We start from the raw sequence: 27,921 nt of genomic DNA on the forward strand, positions 1-27,921 counted from the left end.
TAACTCATGCATTCCGCAGCCGGTTGAGCGTTTCACTTCATCTTTCGGGGGGATTTTTCGAGAAATCGTCACGTAACCGTCAGCTGATGCTTTCTTTTCGCCAAACAAATGCTTAGCTATTGGTTCTCGATTAATAAAGCATTGAATTGCCGAATGAAGGAAAATTGTGTAACCATTTTAGACTCATAGATAGATTCCTAAAACATTCCAGAATATTAAGGCTTTATTTCCGGGAGCTTAACTGCGGAAAAAGGATTGTCAACAATAGCAGATTTTGTTTTCGGGTCCATTCTCTCCGTTGTTGTCGTTACCGTGGACGAATTTGAAGGCGGTGAAGTGACTAAAGTGATATTTGATGCAACCGAAGACATAACAGCTGACACAGTCTTTTGTTCTCCCTGAAAATCAAACGATGGGAAAAAACTCAGGTATAATTTCGAAGAACGTTTCTGTTGTTATGAATGCATTACCTTTCCTTTACTTTCTTTTTCCTTTTCTTTCAGCAGACGCTCCAGAGCCATTTCTTCTTCGGCGATCTTTGCGGCTAATTTGGCATCTTCAGCAGTTGGCTTCAGCGTCTTTTTGGGACCTTCACCTAATAGATGATCGATCATTTCAGAAAAAAAAATGATTTCAAAGAAGAAAAAACCGCACCATCAATAGCAACTCAACTGTTTCACTTTTTTTGACCTTGACACTTCTAAACCCTTCATTCTACATCTTTAAGTAAGTTTTAGTGCTGTTGTAGCCGCAAAAATCAGGTCAACTCAAATTTCGTTCTAAGATATGCGAACTCAATGTCGCTGTTAAACGATGACTGAGTTTTTCAGGTAAACATTATTTGTTCGGCAGTTATGTTATTTATATGTTGGTCGTTATACAACGAATAAAACAAAGAGAAGACATTTCGCGAAGAGGCAGGATACTGGTTATCCAAAAACTACGATGGTTAAAATTCCACAATTTTCAAGGGTCAATAATTTCAACGAAAGAGATTTTGAAAAAAGAAACAGAAAGATTTAGACGAGACCAACCATCCTATCTTCCTTCTGTTGCTTCATAGCTCAGTTCAGCCAAAACATCTGGTTTTTGATGCAGTATAGCGTAAGCAGTAAAGTATAAAGTTGAACCGTTTCCAGTCGTATTTTTTCCATGATAATGCGTGATTTTTACGTGAAACACACTACACACGTATGAAATGGTTTCTACCAGTGCGTATGGTTGCGAGTACAAGAGGAAAGTGTCGTGTTTTGAAGAAGAGTCGCGTAACACAGACGCATTTCAATGGAACGCAGATCGCGAGACTTTTTGGAATGGTTGTGTATGTACAGTAGGATCAAAAGGACATAAAGCACGGTGTAGTTGCGCAAGCGGCTGCGCTGGAAGCAGCGCGATGCAGCATAGCTGCTAGGATAGTAGTGGAATTCTTGCTGGGGCCACCCATCACTACACTTCGCGATGGTTCCCACCTCGGTTCCAACCGCTCTCTACATCGTGCCGCTTCGACCGGAGCCGCTTACGCAATTGCACCGTGCTTCATGTCGTTTTGACACGACTATAGCATTAAAGGCATCGCCCCACGAATCTGTAGTGGTACGAGTTTCCGGTGGAGTATTCGTATACGGGGTTGTAGATTATGGGGAGGAGGGTGATTCCGTTCATTTCTTCCTAATTGCCGTAGAAAACGGGCCGGAAGATACGGCTTCGAGCGTTCCGGCGCATTATTTTCTACAAGGAGTTGGATTGGAGCGCGCCAGCCTTGTGCGGCGCCGCATCTTCCGGGCCGTTTTTTTACGGCAATTATGAAGAAATGAAGGGAATCACCCCCTCTCCATAATCTCCCATCCTGTATACGAATACTCCACCTGAAATCCGTACCACCTCAGATTCGTGGGGTGATGAATTTAATCAACAGTCCTGGTGGTTCTAGTCCGACCGTAATTTTTTTTCGTTGGCGCCCGCCACCTGCTACTACTTTTTTCAAGAGAGGAAAGCACATGTACGCGCGTTCCCTCGCGTGCGTTACACGTGGTTGGACGTAGTTTCACGTGGGAGACGGAAACGAAGGGACCAAAGTCGGAGAGATGACCACCACTTTCCTCCTTCTTTACGAATAGATGGGCTTTGGGTTAATAATACGTTAGGATAAGAGTTATATTGAGGACCATGAAGAGAATGCCGTGACAGCATTTCAGAAGCAAAACCGTTTTTTTTTTCCTCAACAAATCCTGAACAAGAAGTATCGCATGGTTCAACGAAAGGAATTAGAGCTGGCTCACCTTCGCCAGTCACCTTCTCGGCAGCAGTTTCTTTTTCACCTGATTCCTCCTCGCTACCCCACTCAGATATCAACTCGCAGTCAAACAGGAACTAAATATTCTTATGCTAGATGTGAAAATTATACCATATAGGAATTTATAGTGACGACTCCACCTTAGTGCACCTTTCATAATCAAATTGTCTTCGAAATGGATCGCAGATCACTTTGGGTAGATTGAATAAATGCATACACCTGAGCAGAAAACTTTGAAAATGTGCAAGTGTTAAAATATAAACGAAAATAGGAACCTATAGTGGATTCTTACGGCATCCTGCATCAAAGCTATCAGCTCGTTCGCCTTATTCCGACGTTCTTTTTCATTGCAGAACAGCTCGTATCTTTGACACCATATGGCTGTGTTATATCCACCTCTGGAATAGAAAATGTGTGACAGCTCAGTGGTTTATTTGAGAGTGGAGAAGCTCTTATCGGTTCACGGTCCCTAAAATTTTCTCTGTTACATTCAAGTTCACGGAGAAATTTTCCTGTCACTTCAAGACACTTTAAGACTGCTAGTAGATGCGGAGCCTCTCTTTTTTCTGTGTACCTATTAATCGAGACGTTTTCAGTTTTGCCGTGTCGCATCACAGGCGAAGGGTACAGAGCGGCAACACAAAGCAACAAATGCGAGTTCTGACTCCCAAACGACGCGGATTCGGTTTTCTTGCCGCGAGCCCTCTACCCGCGTCGTATTGCGATCTCGTGTGGAAAATTAAACGCGTCAAATTGACTCTCTTCATACGATTTCTCACGTACAAATATAGAAGTTTTGGAAGGATTATGGATCCTCAGTGAGGTGATAAGTGTCTGACAATCCCTGTTTAAATTTGAAAGCAATAGAGAGGTCAGAATGGTGTTGAGAATTTAAAAAGCTCTCTAAAGGAAGGTAAGCTGTGCTTTGATGTCATGTGTTTCTTATAAATCATGATTTTTCAATGAACCAAGCAGAACTGAAGATATCTGTTTGGTGATTGGAAGACAAAGTTGTAGACCTTGTGCATAGCAGAGTCAAAACGACATGAAGTACGCTGCAGTTGCGTAAGGCTTCCCCTCGAAGATGTGCGGTGAAGGCGAAGCATATCGGTCGAGATAACGGTTAGGATCGAGGGAGGACCCCGTTACCACCGTAGATTGCTGCAATTCGCTATGGTCCCATCTCGATCCCTACTGTTATCTCGACCGCCCTGCCTCGAGCGCAACCGCTTTCGCGACCGCAGCGACCGCTTCATGTCGTTTTGACCCGACCATAATACCACATCTTGCGGAAAAATTAGAAAGCCGCAAGATAAAAGAGGCGGTTTTGGGACCAATGAACTACAAAAATGAAGCTGTGATGGAAATATCTTCTAAGTGTAACTCTATTGCTAAGTTTTAACAGAGGTGTTCCATATCTGAACTACATCGTGCTGAGAATTTTTAATTTAATGTTTCCACAGCAAACACACATTTCAATACTTCAAAGGCATAACCCCACGAATCTGTAGTGGTACGAATTTCCGGTGGAGTATTCGTAACGGGATCGTAAATTATGGAGAGAGGGATGATCCCGCCCATTTCTTCTTAATTGCTGTAAAAAAAACGGCTCGGAAGATACGGCTTCGGACGTTTCGGCGCGCTATTTTCTACAGGGAGTTCGACTGGAGCGCGCCAGCCTTGTGCACGCGCCACATCTTCCGGGACTTTTTTGCGGCAATTAGAAGGAAAGGAACGGAATCACCCTTTTCTCAATACCCTACGATCCCGTATATGAATACTCCACCTGAGATCCGTACCACCTCAGATTCGGTGGGTGATGCCTTTAAGCCGCACGACGGCAGAGGTAATATAATAGATGAATTTGTTTCACCACATTGCTACGGTTCATCCTATGGCATTGACGAAAAATAACGACATTAAGGAACTAAGATATTATATTTTGAAGCAGAACTGGGTCATCAACGGGCAAACGTTCATGTTTTACATGTGACAATCTATCGAATCTATTACAAATCTCATAATTTTAGCTCACCTTCTCCATAAACACTCGTACGGTTCACATTGGCAGCTTAAATCATATGAACATGATTTGCATTTATTTATTTTGGTTCTTGTGCAGAAATCATCGTATCGGTCAAATTCTCGAGAGCACCAGTCGTCATCCGGATAGCTTATCATCGAACAATGTCGCTGAATGTGCAAATTTTGTCGTTTTCTCCTTTCTGAGAGGAACTCAATTTAATCTCTAATTATAAGATCTACAAGAGCATACCTTGAATACGAGGCAGAATGGTACGAGATGTAATGGAGGAGTGTCGTCAGCGCATGCTAACGCGTAAGCATCTACTTGTCCGAAACAGATCCGATCACGCATCAACTCATTTCTGGAACAAAAAACATGATCATAACACTTTCTCCTAACAACATCAATCCCGGTTTGTGGAATACAGATTTTTCAATCAAAAAAATTTGAAATTGACATGTATAAGAACAGGGTCAAGCGTGCGTTGAGAATCTTTTAAAGGCAGCATACCACGAATCTGGGGTGGTACGGATTTCAGTTGGGGTATCCATATACGGGGTCGTAGATTATGGAGACCAGGATGGTTCCGCTCATCTCTCTCTGAATCACTGTAAGCAGCCGGCCCCTGAGTGCTGTTTTATGCGATGCCTTCTATCGCAGCGCGCCACCTCTGTACGCATAGCGTCCCTCACTGCCTATCGGGGCAGTCCGAATTGATTTTCGAAGATATTCGTTACAAGGTGCTGCGAGGCGGCGCAAGGCAGGTGGAGTATTCGTATACGGCATAGTAGATTATGGAGGGGGCGGGGGGATTCCTTCCATTTCTTCCTAATTGCCGTAAAAACCGATCCGGAAGATGCGGCGCATGCACAAGGCTGGCGCGCTCAAGTCGAACTCGTTGTAGGAAATAGTGCGCCAGAACGCCTGAAACCGTATCTTCCAGGCCGTTTTTTTACGGCAGTTAGGAGAAATGGACGGAATCACCTCCTCTCCATAATCTACTATCCCGCATACGAATACTCCACCTGAAATCTGTACCGCCTCAGATTCGTGGGATGCTGCCTTTAACAAGGGGTCACAAGAGGAGTCGAAGGAGGATGGGGTTTTAATGCTTGTCAGAAGAGGAGAAAAAAGAAGAAAGCAAGGAGAGAAAGGCAAATGAGTAGTCGATGTGAAATAAACACATATGAAGGGATGCAAAAAACCAGAAAAATAGATGGCGTGAAGTATTTCTCGAAGATTTTGCTGGCATAATTTCACATCTTTTGCTCCGGAATTATTTTGGTAAAATACTAAGCAAATGAAGGACATCGAGATTAGGATAAATGCAAGGGGTCATGAGAGGCAGAAAATGCAAGTTCTTAAAAAATAATAAAACAAAAATTCAAAAAAATTCACCAAGAAAATGGAAAATATTGAGTCATGTCAGTCATAAAACGAGTGAGTATTATTCACAGTCAGCTGTTAATTTGAGGACAAAGCATCAAATAACGAAGTAAATATAGTGCATTACAAATACATCATACATTTACAAATAACCAGTCTGAACGTACGGCAAAAGCAGGACTTCAGACTTTCTCTGGTTTTCCCTTCGCTCGCCATCACTTATCAATAAGAAGTAATAGCAGAGGCATTTTCTGCAGAACTAGGATTGCGTTTTTTTTAACAACATCTTCGTTTCTTTTTTTAAAAAATAAATTTACGCGAAAAATTGTGTAAAATCAGGATTCTGTTTTTCTAGCAACGTCTTCTTCTTTCTTTTTTTATTATGAATAAAGGCGTAAGATTTCATAGTTTTCTTTATAAACGCGTCAGTTCTACATTTTGAGAATATTCAAACTTTAGCTTCAAACCCTCCTTCGGTTCCTATATAACAATTTAAAAGCACTACCGAAGTATGTGTTTTCTTCCTGTTTTCCCTCAACAGTTATCACAGAATGATGTTTTAGCGTAAAATGACGTGAACGACATCAACGTACTGATGAAGATAACGTTCCACGTCAGATCACATAAACATCTTGCTACTATTTAAGCATCCGTTTGCATGCGTGTTTCCACTTTCTGAAGAAGGCATGTTACCAAAGGCAAAGGTGCAAGAAAATAGACACGAGGAGTAAAAGGAGGTGAAAAGCAGCGAGCGCAGTGGCCACGTTTATGAAACCGTTCCAACATTCCATTTACCTTTTGCGAGATGCACACGAAATTACTGCAGGAAAATATTGCAGTATGGCACAACAATTACGCCCTGTTGGGCCCGTTGCACTCAATTTTATAACTATCCTGCGCCGGCGCACCACTTCGATGCCGAGGGACCCGTCCCACACACCACACACACCACGTCCACCACACACACACACACCCTCATCGTATTGATTACAAAATGTTCGACCAAATTCTGTTAGGGTTACATTGAAGCATTGTTACATGTATGTATAAGCATGTATAAGCCTGTATAATGTCCCTGTTGGTGCAAACTTTTGCGTTTCTCCTCAAAAATTATTGGATTTGAATGGTTGGTTAGATTTTTCTTTCGTAGCTTTTTTGAACCATTTTAGCTCTGGACGAACTAAAATGCTCGACTACATCCTGCTCGGCCTCTTACACTGGAGCACCAATGGTGTAGCGGTATCATTGTACCCTCCCACGGTACAGACCCGGGTTCAACTCCCGGTTGGTGCAAACTTTTGCGTTTCTCCTCTAAAATTATTGAATTTGAATGACAATGTCATGAAAACGTTCCTTTCTGCGTAGCTGTCACAGTTCTATCGTACGAACCCGAAATTATAGCTCGCAGAACTTTAGAAGCGTTTTGGATAAATGCAAAAGGTCCAAAAATGAATAGAAAGGAAGAGTGCTTAGCCGTGACCAACGAGCTGGCTCTTTATCAAGACCGTTTCGTTTAAACATTATGTGGTCTGATCTACGGGTCATATGCGGGTCGCATCAACTCATCTTTCCATTTAAAAATTAATTTGAATTTAGTATTTTCAGCGGAGCTGACAACTAAAAGCTCGACCACACCTGCTGGGCTGCTTACACTGGAGCACCAATGGTGTAGCGGTATCATTGTACCCTCCCACGGTACAGACCCGGGTTCAACTCCCGGTGGTGCAAACTTTTGCGGTTCTCCACTAAGGTAGTTTAAAATCATTGATTTGGGCTTTATTTTCGGTGTATTTTCTTTAACTTTGTTCATTCTAGCTTTGAAGAAAATGCTACCACATCCTAGCTGGGCTGCTTACACTGTTGCACCAATGGATGTAGCGGCATCATTGTAGCCTCCCACGGATACAGACGTTCAACCGGTTGGTGCAAATGCTCTTACGTTTCTCCAGGCTCTGACGAAGGCGACAACGCCGAAACGTTAGCCGTAATAAATTTTGTTAACAATCTTGACTGTTGCTTAAATTCGACTATCAACAAGTTGCTATCTCTATGCCAAGATTCAAGGAAAGTTGAACTTTCGCACTTCTGAATTTGAATGGTTGGTTAGATTTTTCTTTCGTAGCTTTTTTGAACCATTCTAGCTCTGGACGAACTAAAATGCTCGACCACATCCTGCTGGGCTGCTTACATTGGAGCACCAATGGTGTAGCGGTATCATTGTACCCTCCCACGGTACAGACCCGGGTTCAACTCCCGGTTGGTGCAAACTTTTGCGTTTCTCCACTATGGTCGTTTAAAATTATTGAATTTGAATGGTTGGTTGGATTTTTCTTTCGTAGCTTTTTTGAACCATTCTAGCTCTGGACGAACTAAAATGCTCGACCACATCCTGCTGGGCTGCTTACACTGGAGCACCAATGGTGTAGCGGTATCATTGTACCCTCCCACGGTACAGACCCGGGTTCAACTCCCGGTTGGTGCAAACTTTTGCGTTTCTCCACTATGGTCGTTTAAAATCATTGAATTTGAATGGTTGGTTGGATTTTTCTTTCGTAGCTTTTTTGAACCTTTCTAGCTCTGGACGAACTAAAATGCTCGACTACATCCTGCTCGGCCTCTTACACTGGAGCACCAATGGTGTAGCGGTATCATTGTACCCTCCCACGGTACAGACCCGGGTTCAACTCCCGGTTGGTGCAAACTTTTGCGTTTCTCCACTATGGTCGTTTAAAATCATTAATTTAAGTATTTGATTTTTCGGTGTATTTCTCTTTCACAGCCTCTGCGAGCCATTCTACCTTTGAACGAACTAAAATGCTCGACCACATCCTGCTGGGCTGCTTACACTGGAGCACCAATGGTGTAGCGGTATCATTGTACCCTCCCACGGTACAGACCCGGGTTCAACTCCCGGTTGGTGCAAACTTTTGCGTTTCTCCACTATGGTCGTTTAAAATCATTGAATTTGAATGGTTGGTTGGATTTTTCTTTCGTAGCTTTTTTGAACCTTTCTAGCTCTGGACGAACTAAAATGCTCGACTACATCCTGCTCGGCCTCTTACACTGGAGCACCAATGGTGTAGCGGTATCATTGTACCCTCCCACGGTACAGACCCGGGTTCAACTCCCGGTTGGTGCAAACTTTTGCGTTTCTCCACTATGGTCGTTTAAAATCATTGAATTTGAATGGTTGGTTGGATTTTTCTTTCGTAGCTTTTCTGAACCATTCTAGCTCTGGACGAACTAAAATGCTCGACCACATCCTGCTGGGCTGCTTACACTGGAGCACCAATGGTGTAGCGGTATCATTGTACCCTCCCACGGTACAGACCCGGGTTCAACTCCCGGTTGGTGCAAACTTTTGCGTTTCTCCACTATGGTCGTTTAAAATCATTGAATTTGAATGGTTGGTTGGATTTTTCTTTCGTAGCTTTTCTGAACCATTCTAGCTCTGGACGAACTAAAATGCTCGACCACATCCTGCTGGGCTTCTAACAGTGGAGCACCAATGGTGTAGCGGTATCATTGTACCCTCCCACGGTACAGACCCGGGTTCAACTCCCGGTTGGTGCAAACCTTATCGTTTCTCTATTATGATCGTTAAAAATGATTGAATTTGAATAACCCATGTGCCTTTAAAAAGAACTATCACGAGTGGTAGTGAGGGCCTCACGGATAGAATTTCGTGGCTGCTCAACAGAATCCTAAATCAGTTACTGAGATATGTTTCTGTCCATCTCAATGATTCCAACAGCTTTCTCAGACAACTTCGCAGTACTACGTTCAAACTTGAATGCGTCGTAGTGCCTTTTAACGTTACGTCGCTCTATGCGAACGTTTCAAACGGCGTTGCGATGCAGGCTGTTTACGAATTGATCACGTAAATCGCTTAGTATCCCAATGTGCTCCTTTCTCCTTAACCATATCTCTAAAATGGTGATCTAAACCCTGACTTGTAGATAAATAGACCGATTTTAAGCGTTCTGGATTGGGGAGTAGATATCATAAGAGAATTCTTCAATTTCTGGCGCAGGAGAACGAAATGTTTGACGTGTTATCCGCAACGTAAAAGACTGCGCCAGATTTCACTGACAATATCTTGCCGATTTTTGTTTTTTTAATTCAATATTTAGACCCAGACAAATGTGTTTTGTTTTGTTGTTCTCTTGGTGCACCATTGGTGTGTGAATAAATGGCGAGGGTCTTGTTAGTGAAAGTGGTAAACAAATGATGGACATAGAGATTAGGATGAATGCAACGGTTCATGAGTACGAAGACAGAAAAGAGAATGTAAAATATACAATGCGTTCTGAATTAAGCCTTGCGGCCTTGCTTTGAAGGCAGCTCACCACGAATCTGACGTAGTGAAAGAATCAATGGCAAAACCTAGAGAAGGAGTTGTAGATTCAGGGGTGGTTCCGCTCACTTCTCCATAATCCTCGTAATTCTTACGACGATTTCAGTTGCTGCGTACTACCGTTGGGCATGCGCCGCACACAATTGCGAATAGTCGAAGATTCATTATCTTTTCACCAGCCTATTCAAGTAAAATCAATGAATAGGTTTGGAAGTTCTCCAGTTCCTACGTGGAAGGTTAGAATGCTCCTCTATGTATACGTTCCGGTCCCCTCAGCTGCGAAGCCTATTCATACGCTTCCCTCGAATGTGAAGTTCAGAAGACCTAATTAATCTTCAACCGCTCGCACGTGGATGCTGCGCGTGCACAAATGTGGAGCGTTGCAACTGGGATCGTCGTGAAAAATGGAGTCTTTCACGCCGTTTTCTTTCACTACGAATAGGGAAAGATGAGTGGAACAACTCCTGATCCCACAATCCACGACTCCGTATAGAGTTTGTCCATCGGAAATCCATACCGTGTCAGATCCGTTTAATGACTTTAAAGCGAGTTGTTTCAAAAAATTACACCAATAAAATGGAAAACATTGAGTATGAGAGAAGAAATCAAAACGAACAAGTATCCGGTATCCGCAGTTAGCGGCAATTTGAGGAGAAAACATCAAGTAACGAAGTAAATGTAGCGCAGCGTAAATAACAAAAAGGAGACGTGGAGACAATGAAATGGGAAAACAATGTGTTCTAAATGGGTGTTGCTGAATGAAAATTTTGATCCTCCTGATAATTTTACTCGCTATGAAAACCACTAAATCTAATAATGTAATTTTATATAAAAGAAGAAGTAACTAGAGGTAACTTCGAAGTGAGCACTATGATGTCGTAGGAGGCAAATCTCATTTCTGTCATAGCTTGAAAATTTCTCCGGCACTCCTTCATAACAACCATTTAAATATATTACGCACTCGACTGTAGGGCTTTTGATGCACTGCCAGCCGATGGGCTACGTTGGTGTATTGTCGTTTTTATTGCGATGGTAAGGGATCTATCTGACAGAGATGTCTGAGTTTAGGAGTTTAAAAAGCACATTTCTCATCCAACAATGACAAATTTTGTTATTATCACCCAAAAAAGGAATTTCTATGCTGTAATTGATCGAAAAAAAGACATCTGCAAGTGGTATTAGCGATAAAATTATCATCTTATGCAACCGCCGCACTTTTATGGCACCGAAATTTCAACCGTGGTACCGTAATCTCGCAACGACAAAAGTGCGAAATTTCAGATTTTCGGCTGCGCGCCAAAATCTGCATGAGTTCGAACAAAGACCAATAACTCAAGTCTAGAAAATGAATCCGTTTCGGAGTCTTATGTAGAAAAGGGTTTTTGCTATTTGAATTCATTATCACTTCCTTCTAAGCGGTTGCCGTTTTCTCGAAACCTAGTCCAGAAGAGGAAAAATTAACTGAAATTCTCAACTTCTTCTCAAATAGGTTTCATAGCGCGAATGTTCTTCTACAAAGAGCCGATACCCAGCGTCCTCCTCCACGTTTTCTTTAGTCCATATTATTCTTTTTTTGCTTAACCTAAGAAAATCCGACCAGTGCAGCAGTGATTTCCAATCATAGTCTAGGCTTATCGCTAAAATAGCATCAAAATAACACCTACATGCGGAGAAAAGTGCTTCCGTATAATTTCAGGAAAATGCTGGTGAAATGTTCTTATCAGTAACTTTTTTCGGTCCTGCAAAAACCGAGATTCCGTCGTGAATCGAACCATTCCTCGTCTGTTGTTCCAATTTTTTTTCTTCTCTTCAATTCTATTTATTACAACTAATTTTTCACTGCAATATGAGCGGCTATTCTAGAAAGAATAAGATGAGGTCGTTTTCTGGAGGGTTTTTTCCCCAACTATACGTTTGATCCTGACGAACATTCAGGAGAGAGGAAGAATTTGTCCCGTTCGTTTTTTCCCTTAGGATCGAAAGCAGATAACAGTTGTCATATTTGTTCCGTAATTTACTCAAACATTCACCTAGGATTGCAGAAGTAATTAAGATCCTTCGGGAATCTGTTCGCTATCACAATAATGTCGTTCTCGTAATGTTCTTCGTCACTGTCTCCTTCCTTTTCACCCTCTCCTCCAAAATGTACGTCATCTAAACAACGAATATATTAAAGTGCATATTAAGATTATGGATGGGAATAGGAAAACATGAAGCAGATGAAGGTAAAAAAAAACTTTGAAATCATGCAAATTATGTGTCCAAATAAAAAAGGAGGTAAAAGCAACACTCTAGTAGAAGAAAATTTGCTTTGGCCTACCAAGACCTCCGGCGGTAAGCTGCTGTCCCAAAATAATTGTCGGAAACAATAGTGAAATAAGAAGCGCAGTGGATTTGATCATGTGAATGCTTTCGGACGCCGACGTGAAAAGAAACGGGTTTGCGCTGCGGAAATGGATTCAATAGAATCTGTTGTCTAAGAGGTCTCAAGGACATAATGCTCAGGACATAATTGGTTTCCGAAATTCTAATCCTAGTTAACAACTGAGATAGATTAAAGTATGCTATCCGAAAAAATTAAATGAAAAATTTCGGTTTCATTCATTGATTTTCATTCCTGCGAAATCCATTTCTTACGATTTTTGCGTTTTCCGTATTTATAAAGCGGGAGTAGACCGGGCTATTAAGGGCAATATTCGTAATGCTTTTAACGGATTTGAATCGATCACAATAAAGGCTGCGTAAAGAAATGATGTAAGAAAAGACGTCACAAAACGTTTCCTTCTTAAGTTTGATAAACATTACAGAAGATCACGCTTCGGAATGAAAAAATAGTGAAATATTTGTCATAGTATTCTGATTGCAAAAAATTACAGAAGAAAACAAAAGTGATCTATGTTAACCGGATTCTGGTGAAGGCCGACCATCTTTGTGTCAATGGGCCAATGTGAAGGAAGAAATGCTTCAAATTTCTGATTTTTCCTGCTTCTTCTGGCAATTAGGATGTGGATGATTGAATTCAAAGCTTACTGTCAACTCGGATGAATTGCTCTCTGTTTATTTTCGCTAAACTCGCCCTAAGGAATTCCATTTCATTACGTTCTTTTCCCATTGTTTTTTTATAATTCAAAAAGGATTGTCCTGAACTGAGGTTGCCTCAATATAACTTCAACGATTTTTACACCTAGATGGTTTGATTTGGATTGCACTGTTGATAGTGCATAAAATATCATGTCGTACTTTATTTCTCCTCGTCGTGTTGTAATCAAAGAGGGAAATGAGGGCGCATAAATAAACAATAATTCAACACACGAAGATAGCGAGTTAAGCTTTATCATGCGAATTACCTACAACGGCTTCTGTTGCAATGCGCAACCTTTGCACCCCACCCCACATGCAATTCGTCGAAAACCCATTCGGACGAATCGCAGGCGGGGCACGGCGCAAAGATTGCGCATTGCAACAGAAGCCGTCGTGAGGAACAGCTCCGGGGTCGTTCGTTTCCACTGATACAGGGGGAAATGGACGGGATCACCCCCTTCCCCACAATCTACGACCCCGTATTGGCATTGCCCTCCTGAAACCCGTACCACCCCAGATTCGTGGGGTGATGCCTTTAAAGCCGCCGTACTATGTTCCTTACATTCTCCTCCATCCAAACTTGCTGTGTTCTCGTCTTTTTCAAAGATAAACACGTTATCAACATCCTGGAGATAAAGTCCAGTGTTGGGCCTTTGTCTTATTTCCCCCAAAGAATTTCCTACTCTCCGTGGAGAGTTAATTCATGATACTGTTCTAGCTGTCACATGGCTCCGTCTTGACTAAAATTCAAGCAAACCAAAGAATAGGCTGTTATGGGCACCGGAACGTGTACATAGGAAAGCGCTACAACGTATTTTATAGGACCCAAAGCGGTTCCCACGCTGGTTTTTAAAGACCATTAGGGAGTTAAGGAGAGATGCACGGAACCATCCCGGATCCCGCAATCCAACAACCCCGTCTCTAGCTTTTCTGGCGGATTCCCTCACCTCAAAATTTATCCTACTAATCCAGACAAAATCCCATGAATTGACATTTAATGCATTGTACAATTTTGTATGACACTAATCGAGGTATATATAAGTGTGGCAAACACATATATTTGGAGAGAACCAAAAACAAATAAGCAAAGCAAGTGTGAAGTGTTTTGCCCACAAAGATGACCCCAAAAGCTTCCGTTGGATCTCAGAACAGCAGCGTACGTCTTATAATAGCTAGCGCTTTGCACCACGTTCAACGTCTTTCACTCCTAATTTACACCTTTGGTTTACTTTCTAATTCTCCACAAAAGAGGATTTTTCATTTCAAAAGGGACCGAAGAGAGCAACCATCACGGCCACACAAAGCGAGGAGTGCTGCTCCTCAAGCTCAAAATAAAGCCCCTTAGAAACACACGACCTGCGACATCAAGAATGAACACCAACGTGTATGAACAAAATCCACCGCAGGAAATAATTCCAAATACCGCTGTTTTCGTCAACCATCAACGTAGCATCGCCAGTGTACGCATCCTGGTCGGACAAGCTCAGCTGCTCAACCTTTCTGTAACCGTGCAGAATAATGACTATAGAATTCCATCAAATGCCGCTTCTCGCACATGTTAGAAAATTCTTCAATTGAATCATTGCTCTATGAGAAATATCATAGTTGAAATGTCTGGCCTATGTTATGTCTGTAGCATTCCTCTCTCACAAAAATTGAAATTTGTTGTCCCTTTGTCCGTATATATACTGCGTGTATCGATGTAATGGTTCTCTTGTCGCAATAAACGTTGGACCATCCGCGAGGGCCAAATCACAACCACGGACTCATTCACCAAAAACCGTCCATGTCATGCTCGACACTGGAACCGATTGTACATTAATTAGTAACGATCTAGCCACCCATCCCCACCTGCAGGACATCAATTCCCTCAAACTGGCCATCAACACATTCGGGTCACAAGAGCCAATGAAACAGATCTGCGAGGTCACCTGACTACAGATTTCGGACGCACAAGGAACAGCCAATAAGATCACAACAACCAAGATCGACACTGCCACGGAACCGATGTTGCAAAACAGCCTGAGTCAGATAGACAAAAAGTTCTTCTACGACAAGAGGATTCAGTTGTCAATCACTTTTGATGTTCTGGAAACACGACCACAAATTCTGCTTGGATGCGTCGTCTTGCACCTATTTCTTGAATGGGGATTAGGACTTCAGAAAACGCTCATTTCGGAACAGAAGCTTATCTCTTCGAAACTGGGACACCTCGCGTCAGGGCAAAACTCCATTCACGGGGAGGAAGTAACACGGTTTCTAACATTGCGGTGAAACCAATGATGAATCGCTCGGAATCATGATGATCCGCAGTGGTGAGAAGACTTTCTCACGTTCGAATCATCAGAAGTTCACAAGTTCATGGGACCGTGCACCGAAGAGCGCAAAAAACTTGACCCAAAGGTTTGGCATTCTTCTGAACTATTCAAAAAAGGAAGATAGATGGCCTTTCTCCAACTAAGGTTGCATCCATGGGACAGAGATGCCGCACGATTTTTGTTCGTACGAGACATTACACAATCAATTTCACCAGCGAATACTGTCACTTACATGTTTTTTTACAGGTTTACACGAACTCGGGTGACTTGGCCTGTAGATAACTATGTGATGATTTCTGAAGCTGTAGCAATTTGCTTTGAGTTTTTCTTCACGTTCCTTCTACTGCGAATAGGAGTCACCTAGCGCCACTGTTCTCCATCGTTGTTCGCCCAGCAAAATTGGTCTGAAAGCGATGTGGTGTAGCGCCGCAGGGAGCCAAATCTCGCCACTATTGAACAATAAGACAAATACACAAATAAATTTTCTTCTTTTTTTTGAACGAGTGCGAGGAAAAAATCTATGTTTTTTTTTCTTCCTATAATAATTTTATTTCCGTTTGTTTGTTGTTTTAAAATTCCGAGCAGGCTAAAATTTTCTTTTAAAAAAACATTTTCTTTTTTTTTTTTTCTTTTTTTTTCTTTCTTTTTTTTTTTTTTAAATTTCCAAAAACATGTAGGCCGGACACGAAAAAATCCTTGCTTTTGGCAGTTGATTGACAAAACATCTAGAGAGAGAAGAGAATCGCTGGAAGTGGAAAAACGCTCGTGTTGAAGAGTATTTGCCCTGCACACATCTTTGGGCTTGATGTGGATTTTGCGAGTTGGTCTGCATCAAAAAAGTTGTATTTGGTTAAAGTAGTGAGACCCGTTGTTATTTTTTTTCAATGAAAAGACATTGCTGGAGACGAATATGTTTGTTTCACATGTCGCTGCTTTAGTACGAAAGGACTTGCGTGAAGACTGATTGTATAGTGAAGGTATGAGTGTAGTCGTAAATATTTCATCTCGAAATCTAGGAGAGAAAAAATCTAGCTCATGGCTAGCTACGCAGTTAATTTATGACACCTTTGAAACTTAACAGACACTGCCAATTTTGGAGTGGAGGACCTACATCTGTCTGTTCGTAGCACACTCGAGGAAACATGTGCCCTGATTGGATTGATTTGTTCTAATGGTAAACTGGTGACAGGATTTTCCGCTGTCCTCCTCGGCTGTAATTTTTGTATACTTTTTGTATTTTTATTCTTCTTTCTTATTTCTTTGTACTTTTAAGGTACGAAGAATTATTATTGGTGAGAATTGTAGTAATTGTGATATAGTGCGCCGGACGATTTCTGCGGGAGATTTAGGCTCGAAGACTTGAAGACCGCGCCAACGACTCCTCACGCTAATGATGCACCAACAGGTATCACGACAATCCTCCGAAGGAAGAATCTTGCCGCCAGCCCCACACGACCCTCGGTGAACGAATTCTTCTTTTTTTTTCTCTTGTTTCAGTATATCTTATCCATTGATAAACGTTGGTTTAATGTGAGAACATCGAACTCAAATCTAACACTGTGTATGTGATTATTTTAAACATTCGGTTGCTATTTTGTTGCTGCTATTTTTTAAAGTTTTTTTTTAAACATTTTCTATATCCACCAATAATTTCAATCTAGCAGAATGAGCCAACTATCCAACGTTATAGGTCAAAAATAGAGGGATTCGCTCAGTGATTGGATATCGTACAATACTATCATGTTACACGTAACACTACTACATTGCACCCAAATTTTTCTTACCTAACACTGGAAAAAAAACAAAAGAATTTTTGTAAGTCTCATAAGCCTAAAACATGACGGTCGGCACCGATTTCCTCTCTATGGACAACGAAATAGGTTTTTTCAACGAGTGTAGTTTCTCTAGCTCAACGAATTTCAGAAGTCTCGCAGAAACGCTGTCTGGAAGAATTATGAATTAAATTTCTCTCTCATACTTATTATACTCGTATCTCAGAGACACTGATTGGCAAAATTCCAGCACGGATGTTCCAATTGAGTTCTATGCCCATCTTAAAAATCCTCTCATTAAAAAGAATAACTTTAATGTTTCCAAGACAGGTAGGTGAAAAAACGTGATTTCTTTTTTCGCTGAACAGTATTCCATAGTTAGATACTCTTGTTATGGTCACTCATCCGTCCCTCTACAATTAATTAGAAAGGTTGGACATGATTCTATTTGACTGTATGGCCCCACAAAACGGACTAAAATTTTAATGACGCCCTTATAACTAGCTATACGCAACTCTCTTAATTTTTTCATCAGATTCGTAAATTTTCGTTAGAACCTTTAAAATAAGACCTGCACGATGTTACAAAGATTTACCAAGAGGAACTAACTTGTGGTTTACAAAGATTAAGAACCCCCAATTTTTGAAATACAAATGAAAATTCAAAACAGCAACTAGAGTTTTCTTCGTTGAGTAGCAAAGAAAACCACGAGTTTCTGAAATGGTAGACTAAAGAATAATTGATGGCTTTTTTCAAAACTAAAAATACAGACAAAAGTAAGAAGCGCTGTCAAATTTATTTATTTGATTATTTACTTATTTATTTATTCTCATTAGCCAATGCACCAGAAGAAAAAAAAACACACTTTTTCAGTCAGAACATTTTCAAAAAATCGGCAACGTTGTTGTTAGTGGAACCTTACGCAGTTTTTTTTTCGTGTTGGTTGCACAAAAAAGAGGTCGTTCTCCTGCTTCAGAAAGTGAAGAATCCTAACATGACATCCAATCCAGAGTGCTTAAAATCGGTCTATTTACCAATCGCTTAGACAATTATTGCTCGGAAATCAATATTCAAACACTGGCATATGTTAAATTTCTTCAGTTTCATCCTGAATATTCTGCTGTGTCCGCCTCTAACAACATCACGAGGTAAGAGCTCTAGATGTCGTGCAGTTCTATAGAAGAAGTTATTGAACATTAGGGGAAAATTTGTATTTTGAATTTTTGCGTAATGTAAGTTAAAACTACCAGTTATTTCGCTAGTAGGTCTGAAGCATCAATATTTGCTGGGCTCATTTGAAAACTTGTTTTCGATTCTGGCGGCTTTAAAACCGAAGATCAAGTCAGCGTGTATACGTCTCTTCCTCAAGCTACTCCTACCTAAATTCTTGAGACGGTCACTGAACTAGCCACCTTCAGGTCTGCTGGGATTTTTCAGAACAACATACGAGTAAAGTTCCCCGCACTTTTTCAAGCCTTGCTATGCGGTTCTTCTTTGAAGGGCTCCAAATATGAGAACCATATTTAAGATGGGGTAAAACGAACGATTTCTATAAACGAGTAAGAATGATTGGATTAGAGGTATGAACAATCCGGATTAGCCGAGAAAAGAAAGAGTATGTTTTCCGTACAGTTCGATGAATATGTTTCGAGATACTGAGATCACAATCGGCTCAAATTCTTACGTCTTTTAGGGATTCGCAAGGTTTAAGAGCCACTTCATTCATACTATGCTGAGCCACATTCCCTTCACCTACATTCATAACCAGAAACTTGTCGTACTTGATATGAAGATCCCGTCCGGAAGCCCAAACAGACATTTTAGCTAGTGGTGTCTGAAGTGCAGAACGTATTTTGTGATGATTCTCATTATAATAGATGCCGTAAATCTCGATTTCGTCAGCGTACATTTGGACCCTCACGTGCGAAGAAGTTGTGAGCATATTTGGTACGTTCATTGTGTAGATAAGAAACAAGAAATGGGACAAAGCTCCACCTCGTGAAACTCCACTTGTGCAATGGAATTTGGCTGAATATTTGTGGCCGGCTTCGAACATCATACTTATCATGTTAAGATAAGAGATCATCCTTTCTAAAATATGGCCCCGTATTCCAAGGTACTGGAATTTTGCTATTAGTTTTGAGTGAAATACTTTACCAAAGGTTTTTGACAGACCAATGTATATCATATCTATCGATCTACTTTGGCTGCGAGCTAGTAACCAGTCAAGACACTATCAGTGAAGTTAGTAGAAGTCGTATCTCCTGGGATAAACCCATGTTTTTGAATGAGAATAAGACGAAATTCTTAAAGGTAGCATACCACGAATCTGAGGAGGTACGGATTTCAGATAGAGTATCCGCATACGGGGTCACAGATTATGGAGACGGGGGTGGTTCCGCTCATCTCTCCCTGAATCACTGCAAGCAGCCGGGCCCTTAATGCTGTTTTGTACGATTCCTTCTATTGCAGCGCGCCACCTTTGCACGCGTAGCGACCCTTACTGCCTATCGGGGCAGTCCGAATTGATTTTCGACGAATCGCAGGGCGGAGGCGGGGCAAGGAATGGTGCGTTGCAATAGATGGCGTCTTACAAAACAGCATTCTAGAAGCGGCTGTTTACGGTGATGCAGGGAGAGATGAGCTGAACTACCCCACTCTCCATAACCTACGACCCGTATACGTATACTCCACCTGAAATCTGCATCACCTCAGATTCGTGGTATGCTGCCTTTAACCAGTTAGTTTATCAATGATTATTTTTTTGCATAACTTTTACCGGCGATGTTTATAAGCTAATAGGACGGTAACAGTTTAGCAAATTGGTACCTGGGGTTTTTGGAATGGTTTTGACAATTGGCATTTTCCATACCTCGGAAACTTCAACTATTGAGATATTACAGATATGACCAAGAGGAGAAGATAAAGTAGCAGCACACTGCTTGCACACAATCGGTGGGATTCCATCATACGTTTCACTAACCGACGGCTTAAGAGATTCGAAGAGATTCGAGGTATTTGTAGATATCATAAGGACGAAAAAACAAGTTACTCTACAGTTGTTGGACGGAAGCAACGTCAACAATTTCGGGGTGATATCACTGCAGTCTGAAGAAAAGATAATGACAAAATGCATAGCTAGAGAATTAGCTTTGTCGGCATCTCTAGCATAAGTAGCTCCTGTCTGATCCAGGAAACTTGCATTCGCTTCCATTTCGTGCCTTACGTATAAAAAGGGCTTCAGGAATTCTCTGCGCGGTAAGTAGCATTCCCAATAAGCAAAATGTCTTCTCATAGAAAGGTCAAAGTCACAACATACTTTCTTGTTATAGGATTCACTGATATATCATTATATGCATGTAACGGGCGCATTTCTCACTACTCGAATGATCATTATTCTGTTTTGACTCCTTAAATCTCTTGGTTTTTGTTCCCTTATATGACTAAATGAAGTGTTAAAGGCATCACTCCACGAATCTGAGGTGGTACGGATTTAAAGGCATCACCCCACGAATCTGAGGTGGTGCAGATTTCAGGTGGAGTATTCGTATACGGGATGGGAGACTACGGAAAGGGGGGTGATTCCGATTATTTCTTCCTAATTACCGTAAAAAACGGCTCGGAAGATACGACTTCATTCGTTTTGGCGCACTATTTTGTACAAGAGGTTCGATTGGAGCGCGCTAGTCCTTCATTTTGCGGCGCCCCTTTTTCCGGCCGTTTTTCGGCAATATGGAAGAAAGGACGGAATCACCTCCCTCTTCGTAGTCTCCCATTTCTACTCCACTTGAAATCTGCACCACCCAGATTGTGGGATTTTTTTATTTATTTTTTTTATTTTTATATATATATATATATATATATATATATATATATATATAAATATCGGCCCAGAAAGTAGATTATGGAGTATCGAGCGTTCCGGGGCGCTATTTTCTACAGAGTTCGACTGGAGCGCGCCAGCCTTGTGCACGCGCCGCATCTTCCGTACCACCTCAAGTTCGTGGGGTGATGCCTTTAAGAGGGTTACATGGAGCATCAAGGATGTTGTGTAATGCATGCAAAAGAAATGTAGAAAAAAGAATGTGAAAGGGCAACATCATCCTTGTTCTAGAATGCATAAGCAGAATTGCAGTCACTCCTATTTCTTCTTCTTCTATCTGAGGTTTACCTTTAGGTATATTATATCATTATTATACAACGAATAATTATAAAAGTTTTGATATTAGGTAAAGAATCAAAATTCAGGAAGCTAGAAAGGAAGTGGTCTTTATTGTAGGTCATCTAGCCGTTCCAAACACTTGCCACACACTTTTTGCTGTACGAAAAGCTTTAATCTTCAGGATAGGCGACCGTCGCGAATGAACGTATGTTCATGCTTGAGCAGAAAGGGCCCGTTATTATCTACCATGCTACGATGTATGATAGATGATGGAAAAATCGTCATCATATCTGAGCGCACGCGCTCTCCTGCCGTGGTATCCACGGTTCGTAACAAAAGATAGGATAAAGGGTAACGTCTCTGGCGTTAATCAATCCGCTTGGGATGCGCCCCCACGTTCACTTCAATTCAGAATCGTTTGAGGTTTTTTACGAGCGTGTAACTGGCCTATACAATGACTTGTGGTGGCCAGCCGATGTGTAAAGTCAGTGTTTTTTTTTCTTTCCAGGACAAGTCTGGTACCAATTCATCGACCCCGGAGGGATGAAAGGCTTGATGAGCACTAGGGCGGATTCGAACCTCCGATCGATCGTGCAGGAAGCGGAACCTCTAACCGCTACATTAAAAACGCCCTAAAGAAAAGATATATATATATATATATATATATATATATAGAAGATAATTGTGTAAAAGGTGAAAGAAATCTTTATAGTTCCTTCCGACACATTGCTCCTGAGTCAATGTTTCCAAAAACCCTTAACCAATGTCTTTTCATCACTGAATCAGACCCGTTGAAGCAGGTTTGTGAATCAGAATTACTGCATAATTACATATCTGTCTCAAGTCTTTTCTTTTTCTCTGAATCACATTTCGACAGGTTCCGTGATGCTGAATTTCAGTGCAGATCGACAATGTGAGTAACGTACGGAGCATGATATGGAGTTCATTTGGGATGTCATCTATTGGATCTAGCATAAACTACCTGATCCCACAGTCGGTCGCAGCAAGTAAGCGTAGTTAAGTTTTTTGGAGAAAAAACTTCCCCTTCTGAAGAATCCAAAGAGGTGGATTTCTAATTGCAGTATCTCACTTTTTTTCATTGGCGTTATGAAGACATTATATTCGTAGCATGTGATTTGTGCCCGAGACCAGGCTCACTCGTCGCTGGACCCCCCTCAATTTCAAGCCGTTGTGGATTACTCACCAACTTTAACGCAGTGATGTTTCTGAAAATTCGCCTCTTAATGAGTTTGGAAGAGAATTGGAGTTTGAGAGTATCATTTAGAGATCCGTACCAGTACAACGCATAGAGACTGAATTTTTAGATACTGAGATGCTATTCCTGATATCTGAGAAAAAAAAAAACGAAGCGTGTTATTTTGTTCATTTAATTCAATGGCCTGAAAGATGCGTCAAACCCGAAAAAAAACAGAAAAACTTCAAAACCTACTGCTAATCCGTTCTGGTTTGCAAAGCAAGGATAACGTCTTTTAAAGACATTTCGCTGTGAAAGAAAGAAAGAAAGAAAGAAAGAAAGAAAGAAAGAAAGAAAGAAAGAAAGAATGCTTTGGCGGTCGGTTACGGTGTTTTCTCAGTTTTTCTGAGTCTTAACATGACGAAAAAGGGATTTCGTGTAGGAAAACACACGTCGCTGGAAGCGATGTCCTTTTTTGTGATTACTGGAGTTTATTTTTAAAATATCTTTGTTGAACTCCCCAAATTAAGAAGTGCCCTCCGTCCTCTCATGACAAGAAAGAGGAACGCATATTTTATTACTGAACGTTTCTAAAATCACGCTGCACAAATGAATCATTGCAGCAGAAAAAGAAAAACAATCCGAGAAATGTGTGCACAGAATTTCAAACAGGTTCTGGAATTGTAATGACTATGCGACAGCCATCACCTGGTCATTTGTCACTGAAATTAGAACCGCAACTACAATAACCATTTCTAGATAGTTTTATGTGATAAAACTTATCAAAAACAGACATTTGTGGGTTCTATATTTCTTGCACATGTATCGTATGCTAAACCTAGGCAGCCTATATTAGAGCTGCTGGATTATGCAGGAACCGGTCCAACACGGCTAGGCGCTTGATTTGCATACTACGATGAATAGTGCCATTGAACTTTGTACACGATTTGTACCACATCCTAATTCCATCCATCTGTAAAGAGCACCGCAAAATCCCCTGGAACAGCAGCGGTCGGCTGGATTATTCCTGTATCGAGCGTAACGCAGTTTTGTTGCGCTGTTGCGGCTCTTACGTTGAGCAGTTTAGAAGTGCAGTTTTGTTTGCATACGCGCTCCATCTCTATCAACAATCAACTTCAGCTTGTACATTGTGTGTGTCTTTCGTCTTCAGCGACGCATTAATGCTCGTAACTTCCCGGATTTCCGTTGATTAAACAATGAGCCTATCATTCCAATTTTTTTTTGCAACCATTTATAATTTCTTTAAAAAGCAAAAAAAAACAAAAGACAGAGTTCTACAAGACATTCTAGAAGCCATAATTTCATTTCGTTTAAGAGAAAAATCTTTCCCTTCTCCTGCGAAATCTCTGAGTAATATCTTTTTTTTTGATATTGTAATGAGTAATGCTTTCTCAACCTTTCCTGTCGCACCGAAAAAAAAAAATCCGTAAATGCTTTTTGCGTATGTGCTTGTTCAATTTTTCCTTTCCCGGAGGGAAATCTGAGGAAAAAAGAATGAAAATGCTCTCTTTCTCTCTCTTTTTCTCTCTTTTTTTCAAAACAAAAGCGTATAGAAGCCCGAAATTAATGGGTACTGTAATGGAACATTGTTTTTCAATGTTTCGACTCATTGGTATATTTATGTAATTGAAAACAACGAAATCATCTTGAGGAGAACAATTACAAAAGTGGTTGCAAGGATTTTTGTTTTTGTCTAACTTCTTGAAGAAAGAAAATTTGCCGAGATGCGGTGCTTTCTACGCAGAGAGTTCAACTACTGCGGTACCCGATTTATGCAAACTTCTTATATAAATGAAAACATTTTGGTTTGCAAAAGTCCGTTCTTCTCGTTCTATTGCAGTTCCACCATTCTGGATGTGGCGGATTCAAAACTAGTTTCGATCGTTAAAATTACGAGTGACCGATCACATAAGCATAGGCACTCACCTCAGTCATTTTCTGAAATAGGTTCCCAAAATCTCCCATTAAAACATTTTGTCAGCCTATAAATAATAAATAAAATAGTAAAATAACAGTAATAATAAATAACAATGAATGACTTAAATTCGGGACGGGTGTGGCGCAGTCGGTTAGAGGTCGTGTCGTCGTGGGTTCGAAACCGCCCTAGTGCAAACCAAGCCTTTCATCCCTCCGGGGTCGATAAATTGGTACCAGACTTGTCTGGGAGGATAGAAACACTGACTTGATCGTCGGCTGGCCCCCGCAGGTCACTGTATAGGCCAACACGCGTTACAAAACCTCAACGATTACGAATTCCAGTAAAACGCGTTGGCGCATCCCAAGTGGATTGATACGCCAGTGACTTTCTTTTTCTTTAACTTAAATTTAGTATTCTATACCTTGCTTACTTTTTAAAATTGAAGCAAACAAGATCCTGTGGGAAAATATGCTCCCGGTCATTTTTTTTTGAATTTATTGCATTATTCTAGTACTTTTTAATGCCCTCTTCCATATTCACCCGTCCTTGACGAACAATATTCCTCCAGTGCAATTGAAAAACCTCATTATTTGTGGAATGAGCTACCGTCTTGCATATGCTGGATTGAAAGTGCAACTGTTTCAGAAAACCTCGGATAGTTTTGCAAACGTTGCACATGTTCTGCAAACGGAGGTCCTAAACTGATTTTCTTCCGCAGATTTCCTATTTACATTTACACAATACTTTCATAAATCAAGTAAAAATACGTATGCACAAAATCTGAAAATATTCTAAGTATAAGATTATCGTATTAATATAGGTTCACTGTTTAATCAAGAAATCATGAAGTGTTGTCAATGATGACGAACGTGTTGACACATTTGTAGGACCTTTCACCGTACACGGACACGTCGACTGTAAATTTTCTCTCGTTTTCTTATCGAAGAACTCCTACAAATGTGTCAACACATTTGTCATCATCGACACCGTTCTATGAATTCTCGAACAGTGAACCAATATTAGTACTATAATCTTGTAGTTGAACTTTTTTTTTGAACATCACCTTCGTTTCGAAAACATCCTGAAACGTTCTCCATTAAAATATATTCGCTTGAAGGCATCACCCCACGAATCTTGGGTGGTACGGATTTCCGGTGGAGTATTCGTATACGGGATCGTAGATTATAGAGAGATGGGTGATTCCGTCCATTTCTTCCTAATTGGCGTAGAAAACAGCCCGGAAGATACGGCTTCGAGCGTTCCGGCGCACTTTTTCCACAATGAGTTCGATTGGAGCGCGCCAGCCTTGTGCACGCGCGCATCTTTCGGGCCGTTTTTTACTCCAATTAGGAAAAAAAATGAACAGAATCACACCCCTCTCTATAATCTACTATCCCGTATTCGAATACTCCACCTGAAATCTGCACCACCTCAGATTCGTGGGGTGATGCCTTTAATGACTGACCGGCTAGCTAACTAGCTCAATACCGAGTTCGTTGACCTACTTACCGGGTTGTGTGCTAGACTGTTGCGAGCGCACTTAAGAAAAAAAGTGCACCTCCTCATTTAATTTATTCTCGAAAGTCTGGAACACTACCTCCAAAGATCTATTCTAGCTAGAATAATCTTCAAAGTTTCTCTAATTTCGAAGTTTTCTGATACAAAGGCGTCGTTTAGAAGCAAAATAGCAAAAATAACAATAATTACCGGGATATTTCCCTTTTAACTTCTATTAATTTTTGGCACCATTCATCGATCTTCAATTCTTTTCAAGTTCCAGATTTACCGCTATTTTATTTCAGGTCACAGGCATATTATCACAATTTTCATAATTCCTTGCAATGTCTTGCAATGTTTAACGAATTTTTTTTCATATTATGGACAACTATTGGTTCCGTGAATTTCTAATACTTTTTGCTGTTTAATTATTTTCTCAACGCTCTCCTCATTCGTTCAAACTGCTCCTCACAAAATTTCTTTCTGTTCTCAATGGATTTTAGTGGAGAATTCCCTTCGTTGCATATCTCTTCGGTACATTTTTAGTAAATGATTTTTACTGCAGCGCAGAAGTATTCTCACCCACTTATTTTCTGTCACCTGTTTGCATATTCACAGTTAATTTTTATTTATTGAAAATGCATTCCAGTACCCATCGATGTTGGGTTTTCGTGAGTCGGGGAGAAAAGTGGGTGTCAGACAGAGAGAGGGCTGAAATTCCAGCGTAAGCTGCGCTCCTGGCTTCTTCAACACAGAAAACTCCCAGTTCCCTCATTGTTTTCTTTTTTATGCAAATAATGAATTACATTATTATTATAAGAAGAATTGAATTATTATTAGATGTGGACATGCTATTAACTGTAACGTCATAACAAGAATAGAATTGTTTTTTCTCTTAAATTCACCAATTGATATTTTGACAAACCCCTGCATAGCAGAAGTTATTGTTTAGAAAAACAGATATACAAAGGAAAAAGAAGGAAACTAAAGGGAGAATTTTCTGGAAAGAATCTATTCTGTCACAGTTCTCCTTAAATTAAGCACTAATTTTGACTACAGATTTTTTCTGGAAGTGTTAGATTTGTTCTCATGTGACAAATCGTCAAACTTCCAGTGAGATCGGAGATCTTCCATGTTCATTGAGCGGAGCCTAGGAGACTAACGGCCTGAAGTGCTCTCGACTCTGTTTACATTCTATGAACTCCCTCTTGAAAGTGTTACTGTTACACTGGCACACGCTAACTTTTCACGCCTTTTGACATAGGAAAACCAAACTTTTTTTTAAATTCCTTTATTAATATGGTGTCTTCGTCACATTTCTTTATGAATATCCAGCATTGTCACATGAACTATACTGAATGCAGCTGTTCTTCTTTGAAAAGTCAAGAAAAATTCCTGCAACAACTCTAAACCTGGATTGAAACTCATGATACGACTAGTAGTCAGTTTACGGTTCACAAGGTTCGTTCAGACGTCTAAGCATTAAAGGTAGCGTATAACGATTATGAAGAAGTGCGGATCTCGCAGCAAAGGGGTAGAGTTCGGGTTGTACATTACGAAAACGAACGTGGATCCGTTCTTTCTTCCCTAATCGTCGTGAAAAATGATAAAAACGGAATTTTTTTTCTTTCCGTTCGCTCGTTCCTACGATTTCAATTGCAACCCGTCACCTTACCGCACGCACCGCGTCCAAGTGCTAGCGGTCGAGGATCAATGATGTCTTCACACCAGCCTATTCAGATAGAGCGAATGAATAAACTGCTGAGGAGACCAGAACGTGTACATAGAGGCGCGTTCTAACGTATCTAGTAGGGAACGAAGCGGTTCCTACGCCGTTTTTTTTTAGAGGACAATTAGGGAAAGATGACCACGCTGCGTTCCGCAATCTACCATTC

General features: G+C 40.9%; 1 protein-coding gene across 2 annotated transcripts; it reads right to left on the reverse strand.

The window, feature by feature from the left end:
* Positions 1-215: 215 nt before the first annotated feature.
* RB195_009334 (uncharacterized protein) lies at positions 216-19,142 on the reverse strand (the record flags this gene model as incomplete). Of its 2 annotated transcripts, XM_064189848.1 has the most annotated exons (10): positions 216-398; positions 471-595; positions 2,280-2,370; positions 2,434-2,512; positions 2,569-2,691; positions 4,329-4,486; positions 4,569-4,680; positions 12,093-12,216; positions 14,567-14,665; positions 18,962-19,142. In XM_064189848.1, the coding sequence occupies 10 exons, from the start codon at positions 19,140-19,142 to the stop codon at positions 216-218; spliced, it is 1,275 nt and encodes a 424-aa protein (XP_064047431.1). The 2 variants fall into 2 exon arrangements, with proteins under 2 accessions (XP_064047431.1, XP_064047430.1); XM_064189847.1 differs by lacking the exon at positions 14,567-14,665 and having other exon boundaries at positions 18,986-19,142.
* Between the last annotated feature and the right edge of the window lie 8,779 nt (positions 19,143-27,921).

Source organism: Necator americanus, chromosome III (genome assembly GCF_031761385.1).
Source record: "Necator americanus strain Aroian chromosome III, whole genome shotgun sequence".
NCBI lineage: Eukaryota > Metazoa > Nematoda > Chromadorea > Rhabditida > Ancylostomatidae > Necator > Necator americanus.